The 22,088-nt window shown below is 40.4% G+C and overlaps 1 protein-coding gene and 1 pseudogene across 4 annotated transcripts in view; both read left to right on the forward strand.

The window, feature by feature from the left end:
- The first annotated feature begins 728 nt into the window (after positions 1-728).
- Positions 729-5,318, forward strand: LOC131381642 (large ribosomal subunit protein eL21-like; annotated as a pseudogene).
- The window catches only part of BOD1L1 (biorientation of chromosomes in cell division 1 like 1), a 59,334-nt gene continuing 42,511 nt past the window's right edge, over positions 5,266-22,088 (forward strand). For 2 of the 4 annotated variants that reach the window (XM_032135344.2, XM_032135347.2), the window contains exons 1-6: positions 5,266-5,657; positions 12,645-12,769; positions 17,338-17,528; positions 18,038-18,652; positions 19,183-19,332; positions 21,733-21,899. In XM_032135344.2, coding sequence (XP_031991235.1) covers positions 5,421-5,657; positions 12,645-12,769; positions 17,338-17,528; positions 18,038-18,652; positions 19,183-19,332; positions 21,733-21,899 — 1,485 coding nt within the window. In that variant the 5' untranslated portion in view covers positions 5,266-5,420. The remainder of the gene's footprint in view (positions 5,658-12,644; positions 12,770-17,337; positions 17,529-18,037; positions 18,653-19,182; positions 19,333-21,732; positions 21,900-22,088) is intronic. The other 2 variants (XM_032135345.2, XM_032135343.2) reach the window with 1 other exon arrangement.

Raw genomic sequence — 22,088 nt, forward strand, 5'->3', positions numbered from 1 at the left:
CACAAAAATAGAATACGTGTGACCATGCAGCTTGCATTGGAAAGACAAGTAATATTAACATATGTCCTCTCCCCCTCCTCCTATGTTTTCTGTTATCAGTGAAAAATGAACTTTCAAAGTTTCTACTAAGCTTTGGGTTGATGGAGATTTAGGAAATATTCATTTCCCTTTGATTATGAAAAGCCTAGTCAGGAATGGAGATGCCAAAGAGTGGGGATCCCATGGGGGTACAAGGGGAAGAAAATAAGGAAACAACTCTGCCGAATAATCAGATGGGATCCCTGGGGTTAGGAGATCAATGTTCGGCTTTCACTGGACAAGCTCACAGAAACAGTCTGGAGGATTGGGTAGGGGTGGGGGACAGGCTGCACTGTAGAAATGAGGAGAAATTCCTGACAAAAACCATTCGTCAGGAATCTGGTGCCTAACCATATACATGGCTACCAGTAATGGGGGCCATCAACACCTACTGTTGCTTCCCTAATTCGCAAACTGTAAAGTCCGTCACCTTGACATCAGACTTGGGGAACAGAATGAGAGTCAATCCTGTTAAGGGAGAAAGTATCTGACCTTTGTTGGAATGTTCTGAATTCAGACAGGCATAGAGTAGGAGAATGATGGCAATTTCTTTTGTGAAGATCTCACCTCTTCTATGCCCTAACTACTGCTAGAAATTATATACTCTTTTCCTTTCAGCCAGAACCGGCATCTTCCAGTAATTCGCCAAAATGACAAATACAAAGGGAAAGAGGAGAGGCACCTGATAGATGTTCTCTAGGCCTTTTAGAAAACATGGAGTTGTTCCTTTGGCCACGTATATATGAATCTATAAGAAAGCTGAGGCCAGGCTCGGTGGCTCACACCTGTAATTCTAGCACTTTGGGAGGCCGAGGTGGACGGATTGCCTGGGCTCAGGAGTTCAAAGCTAACATGGGCAACACAGTGAAACCCCATCTCTACTAAAAATACAAAAAATTAGCCGGGCACGGCAGGGCGCACCTGTAGTCCCAGCTACTCAGGAGGCTGAGGCAGGAGAATTGCTTGAACCCAGGAGACAGAGGTTGCAGTGAGCCGAGATTGCTCCACGGCACTATGGCCTGGACGACAGAGCAAGACTCTCTCTCCTGTCTCGAAAAAAAAAAAAAAGGTGATATTGCAGACATCAAGAGAATGGGTACTGTTCAAAAAGGAATGCCCCACAAGTGTTATCATGGCAAAACTAGAAGAGTCTACAATGTTACCCAGCACACTGTTGGCACTGTTGTATACCAACAAGGGCCTGATTCTTGCCAAGAGAATTAATGTGCATATCGAGCACATTAAGCTTACTAAGAGCCGAGATAGCTTCCTGAAACGCATGAAGGAAAACGACCAGAAAAAGAAAGAAGCCAAAGAGAAAGGTACCTGGGTTCAACTGAAGTGCCACCTGCTCCACCCAGGGAAGCACAGTTTGTGAAAACCAATGGGAAGGAGCCTGAGCTGCTGGAATCTATTCCCTATGAATTCAGGGCAAAATAATTGTTAAAAAAAAAAAAGACTTCTGGACTGTAAAAATGTTTCTCTTTGGCTGGGCGAGGTGGCTCACGCCTGTAATCCCAGCACTTTAGGAGGCCCAGGCAGGCAGATCATGAGGTCAGGAGATCGAGACCATCCTGGCTAACATAGTGAAGCCCCGTCTCTACTAAAAATACAAAAAAAAATTAGCCGGGCGTGGTGGCAGGCACTTGTAACCCCAGCTACTCAGGAGGCTGAGGCAGGAGAATGGTGTGAACCTAGGAGGCAGAGCTTGCAGTGAGCCGAGATCACACCACTGCACTCCAGCCTGGGCAACAGAGCAAGACTCCGTCACAAAAAAAAAAAAAAAAAAAAGTTTATCTTCATTGAGTAGAACTGTGGTGTCTTCTCCCTTAAAGAAATCTTTAAAGCACATTTTAATTGTGTCCTAATTCATTATGTAATGTCTTTACTATTCAAATTTAACGTATTTCTTGCTGAAAGATGTGAGGTAGCTTATTGTGGAACAAATTACTCAATTGGTTAGAAAATGGCAAGATATTACTTATGAAATATTTGTACTGGTTTGAGCATAGTCCCTCTAAATCATCATGGAAGAAATAAAATAATTTACCAAAAAAAAGAAATTATATACTCTTTTCTAGAGAGACAATCAGGAGGAAACACAGCAAAGACGTCATTGGTAGGAAATGCTGACTGCTTAAAGCAGTCTGTTACAAAGATTTAAATGTATGCTTTTTGTTGTTGTTGTTTTTCGGGTATTTAAAATACTCATCCCTAGGACCTGTATTCATATGAAAAGAAAATCACCTTTGAACAGCCAAGGCAGTGCAGATCAGTGACCTAGATTCTTTTCAATGTATCTAGAATGTTTTTCAAGGCTACAAAATTGTTCAAGTTACACTGCAACCAGTATAATGTGTCTACCCAGTGTAACTTGAACTCAGAGATACAAAGATGTATCTTTTAGATTCAGTGTGTGTTATTCAATAAGGCAATTGGGCATATTTGAGAAAAGGGATTGTGAACTATTATAAAGTTCTCATCTTATTGCATTGTAGAAAATATTTAAGATTTTCTATATACTGTTCACAAAACAAATTATTTATTAGCCACCGACCCAATTCATTTTTAGCAGTAAATACCTTATTGTCTCATTAATTTTTTAAACTTAGACATTATGCCTAATTAAATTTGTAAAGTTTTTCAGAACTCTTATGGATGATTTCTACTTAGTTATTCCCAAAAAGCTGAATAAATTTGATTCACACATCCAAATATACCAAAGAAATACCACACCTTTTATCATACTACACACTTAAAAACTTATAAACTTAGAATATAGCAACATATATTATATTGTATTGTTGGTAATTAAGTAAATGTTATAGTCTCACTTTTTCATAACTAATTTTTAAAATGAATAAAACATTTATATTTTACGCTATTTTAGTCTTGTAATCTTGACTGCCTTTTTTTTTTTTTTTTTTTTGAGACAGGGTGTCACTCTGTCACCAAGGCTGGAATGCAGTGGCACCACCATAGCTTATTGCATGGGCTCAAGCAATCCTCCCACCTCAGTTTTTCAAGGTCTGCACCATCACACCTGGTTACTTTTTTGTTTTGTTTTGTTACTGGTCTTGAACTCGTGGCTTCAAGCAACCCATCTGCCCCAGCCTCACAAAGCTCTAGGATTACAGGGGTCTGCTGCCACGCCCAGCCTTGACTGCATATAGTAATTAATCTTTTAAGATTCATTCCATGACTTTCTCCTCTCTGCTATCTTCATCAAACTCCTCAAAACACACAGGATACTCTGAATTGAAACAATGAAGTCAAATTGTTTCTGATTTAAAGTAAATCTGATTTGTCTAGTTTGACAATGAAAATGGGCTCTGTTAATTAGGTTATAAGGTAAACATTTAACATTCTTAACAAACTTTTTTTTTTTTTCTTGTTTTTGAGAAGAGCCTCACTCTGTCGCTCAACCTGGAGTGCAGTGGCCCCATCATGGCTCACTGCAGACTTGACTTCTTGGGCTCGGATGATCCTCCCACCTAATCCTCCCAAGTAGGTAGGACTACAGGAGCACGCCACTACACCGCCTAATTTCTTTTATTTTTTTGGAGAGGTGGGGTCTTGCCATGTTGCCCAGGCTGATCTTGAACTCTGGACTCAACCAATCCTCCCGCCTCAGCCTCCCCAAGTGCTAAGATTATAGGCGTGAGGCACTGTGCCCAGTGACAAAGATTTTGAACTTGAATGAGCTAAATCTGCAGTTGCAAATTTTGACAAAAACGTAATTTAACCATCTGATAACAAAAATTAATCTTATCCAAAACTATTTATGAAAATGAAAAATGTTTAGATATTCTGCAAACTTTCAGTATATCAGGTGAAAGGTACATCTCATTGAAAAAATCAGGTCTAATTCATAGTCATTTGGTATCTTTGTAAAACCTATCTGGTATACTTCCCAGAATCTGAAAGAGTGAAAAAATAATAAGGATTAAGTAAACAAATCCTTTGGCAAGCCAGGTGGTTTTCAGCTCTTTGCTTTCGATAAAATGGAAGGAGGGCCTAATTGAAGTCAGCTCATAGATCATCAAATCTAATTTTTTGAGGTCAAGAATTGAATGATATTGCTACAACAAAACTTTTCCATTCCTAGGCACAGTACTTGTTTATATGAACAAGGTTTCTCAGGGCACACAGCTATAAAAATTACAAATAGGGATAGAATTGATGCTCAACCCTTCTTCTCCTACTAATAAGACATATTCAGCCACAGATGTAGGAACTTTAAAAAGCAACAATATGCATTTTTCAATAAAGTTACATATACTATTCAGTAATTATGAAATTTTCTAATATTTATGTTGCTTTGACCACATACTAATAATAATTTTAAAGATGATGCAGTCCAAAAGCAGGTAATTTGCTAGCTGTGTAATCTTACTCAACATACTTAGTTTATCTGAGCCTTGGTTCCCTGATTTGCAAATTGGGGACAGTAATCGGACCTAGCTGTTAGTGTTTGTCCAAAGATTAAATGCATTAATACATGTAAAAGCACTTAACGCCACGCTTGGTACATAATATGTGCTGTAGATGTTTTACCTGCTATAATCATAGTAATCAATAGCAAAGCTCCTAAAAATAAAAGCCTGTCGGTTTGTCTTCACAGATAGGAAGAACGGGCTGGAGAGATCGGGTCTAATCCACAGGCACACTGACAGAAACAAGGGACCCCCACGGGGAAATGGGATGTGCAGGCAGAAGAGAGACAGAAGGACCTTGGAGCTACCTGCTGGGACAAGAAGAGTGCAGGATCACTGGCTAAGAACGACGAGGGTTGGGCGAGTTTAGAATGAGCAGATCCACGTAGGGTTCGCATTATGTCTATGGATCTCTATGCACTGCTCCGGGAAACTGGAGCAAGAGAGGCAGGCCTAAAATGTCGTCGCGGATGAAGCGGGGCCAGAACCTCACTGCCCCCGCTCAGACCTAGGGCCCCAGGTGTCGCGCGGGTCGAAGCCCTAACCTCTGGTGACTCCTGACCCCTGCCGGTGACCTAAACCCCACAGCCCGCGGCCAGCACAGCCTTCTCGTCTCCGTCGCCACAGTCGCCGCCACTTCCGGCGCAGCTCGGCCTCGCGAGGGCGCTTGCGCCCGGCGACTGTCGAAACTGGCTCCTCGCGGCCTCCGTCGCCGGACTTTCGTCAATGTTGTCACCGTCTTTTCTTCCTTTCCCCCAGTTCCCTTTCACTTCCGGGGTTTCTCTGGATCCGCTGGTTCCGTAACAACATCCCGTTGGCTTCCCTCAGGCGGCGGGACCAGTGCAGCCGCCGCCTCCGAGGAGCGTCCGCCGGTCAGGGCCCTTGCCCTCCCCGGCACAGGCCACCATGGCCACCAACCCACAGCCGCAGCCGCCTCCTCCGGCGCCGCCGCCTCCCCCGCCGCAGCCGCAGCCACCGCCGCCGCCGCCGGGCCCCGGGGCTGGCCCCGGCGCGGGTGGGGCGGGCGGCGCGGGTGCGGGCGCCGGGGACCCGCAGCTCGTGGCCATGATCGTGAACCACCTCAAGAGCCAGGGGCTCTTCGACCAGTTCCGCAGAGACTGCCTGGCCGACGTAGACACCAAGGTTCGGAGCGCGCCGGGTTTGGGGGTCTGCGAGGGAAGGGGGAGGACCCAAGGGCGCGCTTCTTTTGCAGTGGCTTCCTCTTGGAGCTGCAGCTGTATGCCACGGACTGTGCAAAGCACAGCGTGTTCGTTCGTTAGCATGTCCATTGGTTCGTTTTACCGACTAGTGTTTAAGTACCTACTACGTGCCAGTCATGGTTTCGGCGCAGTGATTACCCCGGTCTGGTGAGCAACACTAAGGCACTGTTCTTGCAGGAACTGGTTTGGAAATAGTAGCGCTAACAGTGGCCAGTTTTGTATCCATTCTCATATCTGATTATTTTACTTTGTATCGAAGTTATGTTTGCCTTCTTTCTTGAAGGTTTCTGGGCGGTAAGGGCCATGAACCTTTATCCTTTGGAGAAATCACTAAATGGTAATTGAATCAAGTTAATGTGCAGTATGCTTTGCTGGACATCGTGGGGGTGGGAGCGCAAAGATAAGGAGGCAAACCTGAGAAAGGACTTTAGTATTGTTTCTAGCAGTGACTGCCTGATTTAGGTAACTTAGGCCATGTCACCATTCTAAGGTGAGAAGGGACGGGAAGGTGGGATAGAGAGAACCGAGTCATTCAGTGGAGAAAAGATGCAAGAGAGGTGACAGCAGATACTGAAGTGGAGAAAGGACAGGAAAGAGAGCAGATTCAGGAGAATAATGTAGAGAAGGGAAAGGTCAGCAACGAGGTTCCCTGTCCAGAAAGAGAGGCTGGAAAGGGGAAGGGATTTTGTACCAAATGTCAGAGTGAAAGGGACATTAGCAGGAACAAGTAAACTTAGCTGGATTGGCAAAGAATTAGCCAAAGACACCAGGAAAGAGCAGTCAGTGAGACGGATGGAAAACCACAGTAGAGTCTAGAATTCTGGAAGCAGAAAGCATGTTGGAAAATTAACTGGTTTGTAGGGGTTGTTTTTGTCTGCTTGTTAAATCTGGTTGGGTCCACTGGATTGGAGTTTTGATGAAATGAGGGTTTCCTTTTTTTTTTTTTTTTTTTGAGACGGAGTCTCACTCTGTCGCCAGGCTGGAATGCAGTGGCGTGATCTCGGCTCACTGCAACCTCCGCCTCTCGGGTTCAAGCGACTCTCCTGTCTCAGCCTCCTAAGTAGCTGGGATTACAAGGGCGTGCCACCACGCCCCTCTAATTTTTGTATTTTTAGTAGAGACAAGGTTTCACCATGTTGGCCAGGATGGTCTCGAGTCCTGACCTCGTGATTCGCCCAATAGGCGTGAGCCACCGCGCCTGGTCGAGGGTTTTCTCATAGTATGTTTAGTTGTTATGAGGAGCCTTGTCTCTTTGAGAAATGCATGTTTACAACATCCACAGTTTCTTCTAAAGCTTTCAGGTGAACTACACACAGTTCCACTATCTCTTCTGGGGAAACTCTCTTGAATATCCTGGTACATCTTTCTTTATAAGGACTCATACTGGGCCCACTATGTAAAATGTGGTTTTTCAGGATATTGGAGGTTTTGCACCACAGAGAATTCAATTCACTTGGGAGTGTTCATCTATGTAGGAAGTATAGTTTTTTTACTTTTGTCTTCAGGAATATGCACTGCTACCTTTTAGAAATAATTTCTATTGCCTTTATTATTTTTGTTGTTATTTAATGGGAAAAGGTTAGACATGGCCAGGTAAATGTTACCAAATAAAGTTAGTTGTTCGTATTCAACAAGTAGAATTTTTGCTTTGCTGTTCTCAGAAACCCATGAATCTGTGTGTTATCATTATGTATACAAATTAAAAATTGTAATGTACTGCTGCAATGTCTAAGGCTCAACTTTTTTATTATCCTGTTCCCACAAAATATTATTGGTATGTGTCTATAATATCCCTGCCAGACCCTTCAAAGTAAAGGTTTAAAACCTTTTTCGGAGGAAAGGAGGGAAGCACAGTATCTCTGATCATCTAATGAAAGTTAGGACCTTCTCACAGGAAAAATGCACAAGTAACACATTAAAACGCCATTTTTCTACTTCAAAATGGTCAACTATAGGCAATTTCATGAGAATCAATCTAATAACATATACAGTTTCAGGGAGTTCAGGAACCATGGAATAAGAACCTATTTTAATGTTCTTAGCTTCTTTTTGGAGGTCAAGAATTGAATGATATTGTTACAACAAAACTCTTCCATTCCCAGGCACAGTACTTGTTTATATGAACAAGGTTTCTCAGGGCACATGACTATAAAAATTAGAAATAGGAATAGAATTGATGATCAACCCTTCTTCTTCTAGTACTAAGACATATTCAGCCACAGATGTAGGAACTTTAAAAAGCAACAATACGGCCAAGCACGGTGGCTCATGCCTGTAATCCCAGCACTTTGGGAGGCCGAGGCGGGTGGATCATTTCAGGTCAGGAGTTCGAGGCCAGCCTGACCAAAATGGTGAAACCCCATCTCTACTAAAAATACAAAAAAAATTAGCCATGTGTGGTGGCACATGCCTGTAGTCCCAGCTACTCGGGAGGCTAAGGCAGGAGAATTGCTTGAAGCCGGGAGACAGGTTGTGGTGAGCCGAGATTGCGCCACTGCACTCCAGCCTGGAAGACAGAGCAAGACTTGGTCTAAAAAAAATTTTTTTAAAAAGCAACAATACATATTTTTCAATACAATTGCATATACTATTTAATAATTATGAAAATTTCTAATATTTCTGTTGCTTTGAGAAATTAGAACTGAAATGACACCCTCCCAGACAAAAAAGAACACTCAGCTATGGTTGAAGTTCTGGTGCTCAGATGCTAGCTTAAACTCTCCCACAAAATCTCTCTCTTTCTCGCCCTCCTTGCCACTAACCTCTGTACCTGCTCCTGGTTATGTTACAGGTTATGTTCTGGTGCTTCCTTTCCCCCATGACTCTCTCCTTCTCTTCCACTCCCTTAGTTAGCAATTAGGTAGATTTTAATTTGATTTAAAAGATTTGTTCTCATTGAATACCATTTTATACTTCATTTTCTTATTTGAAAAAAAAAAAAAGTTATTCCCCCCTGCTTCCCAAAAAGCCAAAGTTTTCTTCATCAGAACATAACATTCATATCAATGTGATGAGTGGGCCAAAGTAGAAGATTCCCTGTTCATGCAAAGAACCATCACTTTAATGGAATCCTTGAGTTTCATCTGCCACTTGAACCTCAAAGACTGACCTGCTTTCTGTCAACAAGTCTCAACTTGTAGCATATAGAGTTATAGTGGATTATGTCTGTCACATGCATATTTAAGAATGAAGACATTTGATACCTGCCAGGTGCTTTCTAAGAGCAAAACCGTCATCCAGTTTAGTGTGTTTAAACCAGGATGAGAAGTACCAAAGTCTGCTGCTACACCAGAAGACCACAGAACCCCCCTCCAAACTGTCCAGGGTCATTGATAGTCCTTAACCAGGACAGAGATCTGACTGTAGCAGACCAAATCAGCCTTTCCCACCCAAAGAAATGGAACCATGGGCAACCCTAAGCTCCAAGTACTGTGAAGACTCCTCCGTTATAAACTACCAGTTTCCAGATCTCTGGAGCAAGCTTAGTGGTTACAAAGCCATTCCGTCTCCTTTGCACTGATTAGCATCTGGAGAGTGTGAGGAGGGATGATCAAGAGGCCCTTTAGGGAGCTCACCAGCCAGGTAAATATGGTACCTCTCTTGTCAAGTAACAAAGTCTGATTTTTTGGACACTTTCTTAGTTATAAATGGCCCCTGGTCAATTTATTCACCCAACAAACATTCATTGAGCAACTCTTATGTACCAGTCATTTTTTTAGGTGCCAGGGATACAGCAGTGAACCAAACATCCCACTGTTATGGAGCTTACATCCTAGTGGAAAAAAAAAATAGACAACAAATACTGTATGATAGGTCCTATGGAAAAAAGCAAGATGAAGGATGGATGGGCTGACTGTTTTTTGAGTAAGCTGTTCGGGGTAGGTTTCAGTGCGATGATACTTGAGCCATCTGTGAAGGAATTGAAGGAGCAATGCAGCTGTCTGGGGCTTGAGCATTCCAAGAAGAGAGCATAGCAAGTATAGAAGACCTGAGATAGACCCACTAAGGGGAAGTGACAAGAGGTGAGGTAGGTATGCCTTCACAGATCTGGCGGGTCTTGGGAGCCATCAGAAGAGTTTGGCTTTTACTCAAGCTCAGAAGCCATTGGCAGGTTTTGAGCAAAAGGAGGACATGATCTGACTTCCATTTCAGATGGGTTGACCATGTGTAATAGCTTCCCCTTTCTTGCTAAGTTGTGATTTGAATGGGTCGATAAATTACATGGTTACCCTATTTTTAGAAGGCTTAACTTTGTTGTAGGTGAGGATAGAAGCATGAGGCCAGTTGTTATAATTCAGACAGGAGATGAGAATGCCTTGGAACAGAATGGGGTTGGTAAAGGTAGTGGGAAGTGGTCAGATTCTGGGTGTATTTTCATGCTAGTGTTGAGAGAATTTGCTAATGGCATGCATGTGAAGTAGAAGACAAAGGGAGGACTCAAGGATAACTCTAAGGCTTTTCACCAAAGCACTGGAAAAGGAAGAAAGGGTATAAGTATGTGTAATGTGTGTGTGTGTGTGTGTGTGTGTGTGTGTGTGTGTGTACATGTGGATACATACATGTTCCTAGCAGAATACTTCTCAATGAATACTTAATATTTCTCTAGTCACTCAACTTTTTACTGAAAGGAGAGCTTGAAAACAAGGAAAATTACCTGTCGAGTAGTTCAAATTTGAACTTGTTAGGGGAAGACTAGACTAGAATGCCAAATGCATTGTGACGTTAGAGCCTAATGAATGTGTGTTAGATTTGGGAATACTGGAAAGAAGAATTAGGCTTTAGAATCACTGGGGAGAAAGAATTAAGAATTAGTTTTAGGGCTGGGTATGGTGGCTGACACCTGTAATCCCAGCACTTTGGGAGACCGAGGTAGGTGGATCACTTGAGGTTAGGAGTTCAAGACCAATATGGCCAATATAGCAAGACCTTGTCTCTACTAAAAATACAAAAATTAGCCAGGTGTGGTGGCGCATGCCTGCAGTCCCAGCTACTCAGGAGCCTGAGGCACTAGAATCACTGGAACCCAGGAGGTGGAGGTTCCAGTGAGCCAAGATCACACCACTGTACTCCAGCATGGGCAATTGAGCAAGAATCTGCCAAAAAAAAAAAAAAAATAGAATTAATTTTAGTTCATGTCGATTTTGGATGAATGGACAGGCACATGGGAAATGATCATGAAACTACCTTGTAGGACAGGAAATAAGTATCAGCAAAGGCCTGAAAATTGGAACTGAGAAAGGGCATCAGAGGGATAAAATGTTTATCATTCTGTGTTAGAGATAGTTACCCATTCAGCTGATGACTATATTTTAATTGCTCATTTGCCAAGCAGTGTGATAGGCTACATGAAAACAAATTGTAAGAGAGGTAGAGGAGGAGGCTTACACGTCACTGGAGGATAAATATGCCTTGCTCCCGAAAATACAATGTAGTGTAAGAACTGCTCGAATGGTAGCATGTACAGAAAACAGTAGGAGCGTGGATGAAGAGCCCATAAGCCTACCTTCAGTGTCAAGATGATTTCACAGATTAGGGTGAGCTCTGAAGGTGAGAAGTTTGTCAGATGGACAACCAGAGGGAATGGTAGGTGCAGATATGAGAATTTCTCACTGGAGTATAAACTTTGAAGCTAAAAGGAGGCAAATGGCAGAAGGTGAGGCTGTACAGTGCTTGCTTAATATCAGTCAGGGACACTCAAACTCATCCACATTAAAAGCTGTATAGAAGAAAGGGAGAAAGAACATCAGTGTTGGGAGACAGCCTCTAGAAATGGAGTGCAGTCCTGAGTGCATGGTCACATATTCCTTCCAGGCAATGCCCCTTCAGGTAGAGATGATGTCATATGTGTTCCCCTCCATGTTCCCCTCAGGGAGCACATCAAGGGTTCTCAGACTTAGCACTGTCAACATTTGGGGCTGGATAGTTCTTTGCTGTCGGGAGATTGCCCCGTGCATTGTAGGATCTTCAGTAGCATCCCTGCCCTTGACCCACTAGATGCCAGTAGCACTCTCATCGTTGTAACAACCTAAAATGTCTCCAGACATTGCCAAGTGTCCCTTGGGGGATGGGAGTGAAATCCTTCTTGGTAGAGAACCATTGCCTTACCTCAGATTTAATGCCTAGTTCAAGTAGTTGTCCCTCAATAATTTCTCTTGAGTCTATGCCATTAGCTGGTTTCTGCCACCCCAGTACAGACCTTCCTCACTGTAGTTATTGCATGCTTTCCTAAAAGTATTTTGTGTCTGTTTACTCTTGCACTGTAGGATGATTAACCATCAGAAAGCTTAGCTGTTCTATCACTCTGCCCATATGTGCAGGGGGCTCCCATTCTCTACCCCGTAATTCCAAACTTGTACAAGTAACCAAAGCCTTTTAGCACCTGGCCCCAACCTCTCTGTCTTAACCTCATTTCTCTGCTTTTTGTATTCTCTTCTATAGCCAAATTGGACCACCAATTTGGAGGCTCACTAAATGCTCCTGGCCTCCAGTTTTCTCATCCACTTGCTCTTTGTTTACATTGACTGTATGAGCAAAGCCAGCCATTCCCATTCCCAGCTTCCTTGTGCAATTGATTTTTCCAGCTCAAATGGCACATTTTCAATGAAGGCATGCTTCATCAGCTCTTCTCCCTTTTTTACTGCAAATCATCTAATAATAACACTTGTTTGTGTCTTATTTTCCAGTCCTCTATCTATAAATAAGAGATGTATCTTTCTTCTTTATATTCCTCATATCTCCAAACACCTTGTCTTACACAAAATAAGTAGTATTTGAATGAGTGTAAGTTATCTTGAAGCAGAATTGTCAGAAACTGTGAAACTTTGTTGTCCCATGGTAAAAATACTTTTCTGAGAGGTGAATATTGATACTGTGTAACATTGAAGACTTGCCTTCTTTTTTTTCTCTCTAGCCTGCCTATCAGAATCTGAGACAACGTGTTGACAACTTTGTTGCAAATCACTTGGCAACTCACACATGGAGTCCCCATCTCAATAAGAACCAGCTAAGAAACAACATTAGACAACAAGTCCTCAAGTAAGTCTCAGAAATAGAGTTCTGGGCAGGTTTTAAATGTCCTAACCTACTTTGCCTGAAAGCAGAGACATTACATACGTGTTTGTTCACCTAATGATGTTGACAGTTTTACTAGATTTGGTGTGGCTATTTCGTGTGATGTAGCATAATTTTGGATTTGGGTCTAATCACTTCATATTTTCCTATACATTTTAACAGTCTGATTGTTCCTATAGACCTTTGGAAATATTTGAAGGAAGGAAATAACAGTATGACTTTCTTAAAAAATCTAGATATAATATTAATAGATGATATACACAGTTGCCTTCACAACTATTTTCTTGACCCTAAGAGAGCAAGCAGGCTTTATTATTCTTATTTTACAAATAAAGACATTAAAGATTACTGAAATTAAAATATTCTCTCTTGATTTGAGGCCATGTCTTATTTTAATACAGTGCCCCCGTCTTTTGCATTTTACTATGACTTTTAACTGCTGTTTATGAATGATATAGCTCCCCAACTCCCCTCAAAGTGTTTGGACCTGTCAGAGCCATTTTGAGTGAACATAAGGTAACGACAATTATAAGAACTCGAATATTTGGAGCATCCTTAGGAAACTAGATTTACAGTCTTCTACCTTTTTTTTTTTTTTTTTTTTTTTTAAGAGTCTCATTCTGTTCCCCAGGCAGGAGTGCAGTGGCATGATCATAGCCTACTGCAGCCTCAATCTCCTGGGCTCAAGCAGACCTCCCGACGTCATCCTCCTGAACACCTGCCACCATGCCCAGCTTATCGTTGTATTTTTTTGTAGAGACAGGGTCTCATTATGTTGCCCAGACTGGTCTCCAAATCCTAGGCTCGAGGGATCTTCCCTCCTTGGCTTCTGAAAGTGCTGGGATTATAGGCATGGGCCACCTCACCTGGCCACTACTTGTTCTTGAATGTAAATATTTACAAAGACAAGAAAGCCTTCTACCCTTGCTATACCCCTCAAAAAAAGGGTGACTAAGTTATTTAGAGAGCATCCAGTCTCCCTGACTTGACAAGTGTTTATGTTCCAGTACATCTTTGAGTGAAGTGTAGCTTTTTTTTTTTTTAACAGTTAAACAAATCTGTTTTATACCTGCCACCTCTTAATTTCCTTTTGTCCCGTAGGAACCTCTCGAAATCCTATCTAGTCTGATAGTTTCAACAAACAGGAAGCCCCACAAATCAAAATTCACACCCTGACTAAAAGACAAACCTATTTAGCCACAGGTAATACTAGAAACCAGAAGCCTGGGGGCTCAGACAGTGTCTCCTTGTGCATAAGAGAAGAGGGAAATTCACAATAGCTTTGTTGTCTACATTTTAAAGGATGTCTGAGGAACCTGTAAAAGAGTCCAGGTGAGATCAAAAGATGCCATTAGAAGGCTGCATAATAATACCTGGTGGGAAAAGGTCAAAGCTGTTTCTAGAAAAAGTAGACACAAAAAAGATCTGTTGGGTGACAGGCCCACTGCCTGTCGTTTCCACAAAGGCCTTCAAAGAGAACAATGACCAAAATAGCTTAGGACTAGGGGATAAGGGAGTGGAGGTAGGGTAGAGCACCCCTTCACACACATTTATACAGAGCTGTACTGATTACTTTCATTCAATGATTTGCATAGCCACTTCCCTGTTCACAAATGATTGCATTGCTTTAAAAGCATATTTTTTTTGGGAGTCTGGCATTCTTTTTCTTCATATATTGATACTCAGATTGAAGGCAAACTTCTTAGAATTGCATTTACTTTTATAGCATACAAAATCTATAAGGTAAGGGAGCAGTCATTCTTTTATTTAAGGGAACTAAGTCTTACACATGTGAAAATTAAGCACTTAAAATTATTGCTGTACCAGTAAGATATTGTGATCACAAAATCATGTTTGGTGCGAGGTCAGGGGTTCTTGTGGCTGTGTCAGTGATTAAATGCTGGAGCAATTTGCCTGTGAGTAATGACGAATCTCTTTTTCTGGAGACATTTTGAAAGAGGGAAGACAGCTGCCTTCTTTTGGATAATTTAGGCATTGCTTTTCCTGGGACATTTGTACGTTTTCTTCTAGCTGTATTGTTTATTTTTATTCTTAAATGAACTATTTTCATTTACTATCCATTAGTAACATCTTATGATACCGATAATAACATTTTAAAGCTTCCTTAAAGAGATTATTTAGTTGTGTTCAATCTGAAGGTATAGGGGTGGACCAGCCCCTGTAAATAAATATAATTTCAAACAGGTTTTCGTACGTATGCTTTGAGACATACTCACTTGACTCCATTAGGTTGAGCTATCAGCACTTGCCATTTTTGTAAGACAAAAATGGTCTAATGTCAGTAATTTCAGATGGTTCAACTTAATAGCTGATCTGCTGACTCAGTAGGAGGGAAAATTTTGTTCTACTTAAGCTTTTATTTGTACAACAGAATCTGAAAATCCTAGATAACTGAATAGTTAACTTAGCTCAACATAATTTGAAAGGAAGACAAGGAAGTAACTTTAACCAGAAAAACACCAGCTGTTGGCATTTTGGCTTTGCCGTTGACCTAGGGCTGTAGCTTCTCCCCATTTGAGTGAGGCAGTTATGGCCGCTAAGTGCAGTATGATCATTAGTACTGGACTCCGTTTTTCTGTAAGATCAGAGCTGACCTCTGTGTGAGAAAGGACTAAAGTAGAAGTGTTTTGTTTGTTTGCAGAACAAGAGGCTAGAACATAGGCAAACAGAGAAAGAGACTGAAGCAAAAATTTGGGAGTGGATAGTTGTTTTTTTTTTGTACTTTTTTTTCTTTTTTCTTTTTTTTTCTTTTTGAGGTGGTATCTCACTCTGTCGCCAGGGTGGAGTGCAGTGGTGCCATCTCAGCTCACTGCAATCTCTGCCTCCTGAGTTCCAGCAATTCTCCTGCCCCAGCCTCCCAAGTAGCTGGGATTACAGGTGCATGCCACCACACCCAGCTAATTTTTGTATTTTTAGGAGAGATGGGGTTTCACCATGTTGGCGAGGATGGTCTCGATCTCCTGACCTTGTGATCTGCCTGCCTTGGCCTCCCAGAGTGCTGGGATTACAGGTGTGAGCCACCATGCCCAGCCCTTTTTGTACCTTTTTACTTGTACCCTAAAACCTCATTTTAAGATTGCTTTTTCTTATTTCTTTTCTACCTACTGCATTTTAAATACACCTCTAAGATGTAACAATGTTTGCAAGATTGGCTTTTTTTTTAATCTTAGACTTTAAAAAGCAGGTAACCTACTTTGTGCTGAGTTGGCTCATTTTTCTCTATGGCCCACATAAGTAGAATTATAGTTTCACAAGGCGACAAGGTGCTTCCAGAAATGAAAAACGAATCCATCCTTCACTCCAATGGAAGTGCACTCAAAAATAGCATTTGTAAAGTGTAAGGAAAGATGGCTCCTCATCCATTCCATAGAGAGAAATTGAGGCTTAGAAGCTAGAAATGACTAGCACTTTGATCTTCCAGCACTATCCCGAGTACCTTGACTCCTCCACTTCTTTTTTAGGAAGAAACAAGATTTAAGTGTGTTTCTTAAAATAAATTCATGTTCTCATATTTTACTCAGATGCCTTTGTGCAGAAGCACATTTCACAGATTGTTGTCCTCATTGCTCTTTTGTCTCTTGTATATGATATTTCTTTAACTCCATGTACCTTTCTTCCCCTTCTCTTCTGTAGAAATCAAGACTTGGCTCAAATGTCTTCTTCATTATGAAGCACTCCTAAATTATCTTCAACATATCTAATAATTTCTTATTCCTCTAATAAGCAAATAATTTCTTATTCCTCTCTTTTCCTATAGTACATGTTATGTACTAGTGCCTGTCATCTCATGTCTTAATTGTTTGTGTCTACATCCCCATCCAGAACAGGGACCAGGTCAATTTGTAGCTGTCAGTGGCCAGCATAGTGCCTGTTACATAGAAGACACTTATAACGTAATTGTTGAATGAATAAGTCATCCAGTTTTTACAGGAGGAAGATAATAGAAAGCCAGAAGTCTTGTTTCTCCAAATTTTTTTCCCTAAAGTTTTCCTTCTTTTATTTTGCAATTTGATGAAATTATATTTTGTATGTGTTGTTTTTTTTCTGGGGACTCTAATGCTTATAAAAAGCTTACATTTTTTCTGTTAAAAAAAGTTGTAGAGACCATAGGTTTATTTTATACCCAGAACTCAGCTTTTTAATGAGCATATTCTTATATGCCATGAGCAGAGTAGGGGTGAGATAAGCATCACCTCTATACTGGGCCCTAGGCAGTGTACTGTATCTAGTTCTAAGGGTGTTTTGTTTTGTCTGTTTCAGTATTTCCACTAGTGACACAGTGGTAGAGAAGTTTGCAGACTTTTATAGTATGGTATATCTAAATGCTACTATAGCATGAAACTTAGTTTCCGTTGTCTATCTATATCCAAGTAAATGGATTGGGACAATTTAAGGTTGGATGGATGGATGGATAGACAGATGACAGATAGATTATAGAGTGTTATTTTAAAGTAATTAATCCAAATAATATATTATTTTTTCACCTTTCCATAAATTATCTTGTGTTTCAGATCAGGAATGTTGGAGTCTGGTATTGACCGAATTATTTCTCAGGTTGTGGACCCAAAGATCAACCACACATTCAGACCTCAGGTGGAGAAAGCTGTGCATGAGTTTTTGGCCACGCTAAATCACAAAGAGGAAGCAAGTGGCAACACAGCTCCCGATGATGAGAAACCAGACACTTCCCTTATTACACAAGGTGCTTTGCTTTTACTCTTGGTCAGTTCCATTGTTTTTCTTCTTGAACTGAATATCAAGTTAGGGATACTTGGCTCTTTAACACATTTTTTAATTTGCCTATTCCAGTGAAATTGTACTTAACTTTAAATATCACCTGAATTCCTCAGTTGCCATAACATTTACTTTTTTAGATTAATAAAAATAATAAGCATTTTAGTAATGTGATGTGAGTGTGAGTATGATAATAGAAGGAATAACTAAAATAATTAGAGAATATAGTCTTTTTCTAGGAAGTAGACAACTCCTCAGATTTGCATGGTGCCCTCCCTAAGATAATATATTATTAGAGAGGTAGATAATTCAGAATATGGTATATACTAGTACTGGTACCTGAAAATCTAAAAGAATATACAGATGGTCTGCACAGCATATGCATCATATAAAGATGACAATGGCATGTGTTATTGATTTAACAGAGGTATTTTCCTTTTGATTAAATGTATTCTAAAACTTCTCTTTTTCTTTAAGGTGTTCCTACTCCTGGGCCCAGTGCTAATGTAGCCAATGATGCCATGTCGATATTGGAAACCATAACTTCTCTTAACCAAGAAGCCAGTGCTGCTAGGGCTTCAACAGAAATGTCAAATGCCAAGACCAGTGAGAGAGCATCAAAAAAACTTCCATCTCAGCCAACCACTGATACTAGTACTGACAAAGAAAGAACTTCAGAGGACATGGCTGATAAAGAAAAATCTACAGCTGACTCTGGAGGTGAAGGACTGGAAACAGCCCCTAAATCTGAAGAGTTTAGCGACCTCCCCTGTCCAGTTGAAGAAATTAAAAATTACACAAAAGAGCATAATAATTTAATTCTGCTAAATAAGGATGTTCAACAGGAAGGCAGTGAGCAAAAAAATAAATCAACAGACAAAGGTGAAAAGAAGCCAGACAGCAATGAGAAAGGAGAAAGAAAGAAAGAAAAGAAGGAAAAGACTGAAAAGAAATTTGATCACTCAAAAAAGAGTGAAGATACACAGAAAGTTAAAGATGAAAAACAAGCGAAGGAAAAAGAAGTAGAGAGTTTAAAACTTCCTTCAGAAAAGAACAGTAATAAAGCTAAAACTGTTGAAGGGACAAAAGAAGGTATATAAAAACTTGCAAACATCTACAAAGTTTAAAAAACAGAGTATTTTGGGATCAGGGAAGTATCAAATTTGCCTTCATATTTTAATAAGTTTATTTAATACTTTTGGAAACTTATATCCCCTTTGCTTAAGAAAAAAAGCAATAAATATTTGTATTTTTGTATACTAATATATCTGTTCACAGAGTAAATTAACAGAAATTATGAATTTATAATTTGTCTTATAACTTATTCACATACATTATTTTAAGCAACTTAATTCATAGTTGGATATCCTAATCTTTATTAGGTAGTAAATATTTCATTTACTTAAAATTCATTTTATTATATCATACATTGTAAATTAATAGTTTAGTTATTTTTACAGAAGTCTACTTTGCCTTTGTATTTTCTGGAAACCACTCTGCCCTGTTTGATAGTTTGACACTTATTTAAAGCAGAAAATTTTAAATGTAATTTAGTAATTGAGCTCTGAGTATGTTCTTATAATACGATGATTTTTTTTCTGTGTTTTATTTTCCTCTTGAAGATTTCTCTTTGATAGATTCTGATGTGGATGGACTTACAGACATCACAGTTAGCTCTGTTCATACCAGTGACCTTTCATCTTTTGAAGAAGATACTGAGGAGGAAGTTGTAATGTCTGATAGCATGGAAGAAGGAGAGATTACGTCAGATGGTAAAGCATTTTACATAATAATGCCTCTGAAGCATCCTGTGAAGCATTGTTTGTATATTCTGATGGCTATATCCTGAGAAACAGTGTGGTATAGTAGCAAGAGCATGGGATTTTGTAGTTGGAAGATTTGTTTCTGAGTCCCAGCTCCAAAGTTGTCTGTCTGAGCAAGCTTGGTAAGTTACTAAATCTCAACAACCCTTGGTTCTTCATTCCTTAACTCTATCCCCTAGTATGATTATTAACTTAAAATTTAGAGGAGATAAATATATGAAGATGCTTTTTATTTGTGTGTGTCACATTTGGGGGCAGCATAGTCCACAACACTGCCCTAAATTAATGGCACCAGTTGCAAGTTCAGCGTTCCCTAATACCGCCTTTAGATTTGATAATTTGCTAAAAGGGCTCATAGAACTTACCAAAAGGTGGTATACTCACAGCTATGGTTGTTTACAGTTAAGGTACCCAGATTAAAATCAGACAAGGGAAGAGGCACAGAGGGCAGAGTCCAGGAAAGTTTCAAACAGTAACTTCCAGTTGTTCCCCCTTGAATTACTTCCTCTGCATTGATGTCTGACAACATACGCAGAATATTGCCACCCGAGGAAGTTCACCAGAGCCTTGGGATCCAAAGTTCTTACCAAGGCTCTAGCATGTAGTCAGAGTTGGCTGCCCACATGGCTGATCTCAGTCTCTACCCCCTCTAGAGGTCAAACTCTCACTCCATGACCCAACACTCCAACCCTAAATCACATTGTTAGACTGTTTAGCTTGACTCAAGAGCCTTCTCACTGTAAAACACTCCAGTCAGGCATAGCATTCCAGAGGTTAGAGATTACCTCTCAGAAGCTAATGGTAAAGGCCAGACCTCTCTGGGCAAGGCTGAATTCTTTATAATACAGGTTGTTTTCAGAAAACCTCTCCTGAGCACTTCCTATCTTCCAGGCACTGTGCTAAGGACGTTCGTGTAATAACTCCTGTAGTCCTCAGAACAACCCCAGGAAGTAGGTACAGGCAAGGAGACAAAGTCGTAGAGAGACCATGTCTTGTCCAGTCATGTAGCTAGTGAGCACCAGTGCAGATTTCAAACCCGAGTCTGTGCTTCTTACCAATATCTTATGCTGCTCTTACCACGTGATTAAATTCTGTTTAGGAGTATTAGTTTAGGAGTAATAAAAATATTGAGTTTTATTTGCAATTGCCTGTAGAGAGCATCTTATAAATTTGTTGCTAGCTTTCAGATAGGCTACCTAGAGAGAAAATCATAGAGGAGAAAAAGTATAAGCTTTTAACTCCATAGATGTATTTCTCAGTGCCTCCCATTTTGTTTTCTTCCATTTCACAAACTAAAAAAAGCAGCAGCAGTACTTCCTAATTGCCGTATTTGTCCTCATGAGGTCAGCTCTGCATTACCTGTGTAGGAAGAGTGCTCCCTATCCTGCGAACGCTCCACTTTCTCTGCCCTAACTAAAATTAATTCTTGTTGCCTCTTTGAGTCTTCTTAAGTTTTTTCCTGATAAGACTAGATTTTATGTGTATGGGATTTAAAAAGTGAGAAGAAGATGGCTATTTTAAGAGTACATGGTAAGAAATGAAAACCTTGTTTACTTTTTTTTCTTCTTGCTGTGTCAAAGCGAAGCAAATTACCTTCCAGTTATTGATTCCCACCTCTTCCCTAAATGAGAAATTCAGAGGTGGTCATTAAAATCTCAAGTTTACTTTAAAGTACAGCTTCCAGTGGATTTGTTGAACTTAACAATGGTAAAGCATAAATATCAAGTCCAGTGACAAATAAGAATTGTTTGTCAAGAGAACACTGAGGCGCAGATGGAGGCTTAGGCTGAGATAGCTCCAGTGCCTTGGGTTCCTACAAAGGCAAACTGAAGCCCAGTCTAAATAGTAAAACAGAATTTAAACTTAGCTCATCAGAAACCTCCAATTAACCTCTAACTAGGGACTTTCCACCAGATCGTATTCAAATAAGGCACACACCTAGCTGTAGCCAGTCCAGTCATGTATTTCCTCTGCTTTTGTGTTGAGCCTGTGAAAGCACACGGCTGATGTTGCCGCAGCAGAGCCCTCAGAACCTCTCCTGGTTCCGATGCCTGATTCATGGATCATTCTTTGCTCCAAAAAACTCTGTTAAATTTAATTTGTCTGAAATTTTCCTTTTAACAGCGTAAGTAACTATAATGTCTAATTTTTCTTTGTCTTATTTATGTGTGAGAAGCTGATAAGAAAAATATGAATTATAGCTTTTAAAAGTCAATTTCTGAAATTTTCACATCCTGGTATTTCCCCTTTTGGACCTCCAATTGATCTTGCCTTTGCTGCTTGTACAGCATAATGTTGATTTTATGCTAATTCACAGACATACTCCTCTTTCTATTAACTTTCTTACAGATGAAGAGAAGAACAAACTGAATAAAACAAAAACTCAAACTAGTGATTCTAGTGAAGGAAAAACAAAAAGTGTACGGCATGCGTATGTCCACAAACCATATCTTTACTCAAAGTACTATAGTGATTCTGATGATGAGCTTACTGTAGAACAACGACGACAGTCCATTGTAAGTCCAGTTTGTTCTGTTATTTTAACCTACTACATCAGGTTAACAAACTTAAATAGTCTATCTGCAAGGTACTGGTGTGCATATGAAGCAGAGATGTACAGGATTTGCCTTCAGGAAGCTTCTCATTTAACTAGGTAGAGTAGATGTAAACATGTGGCAGAGATATTTGTGTCATCATTACGAATA

The sequence above is a fragment of the Hylobates moloch genome, unplaced genomic scaffold (assembly GCF_009828535.3).
Source record: "Hylobates moloch isolate HMO894 unplaced genomic scaffold, HMol_V3 SCAFFOLD_17, whole genome shotgun sequence".
NCBI lineage: Eukaryota > Metazoa > Chordata > Mammalia > Primates > Hylobatidae > Hylobates > Hylobates moloch.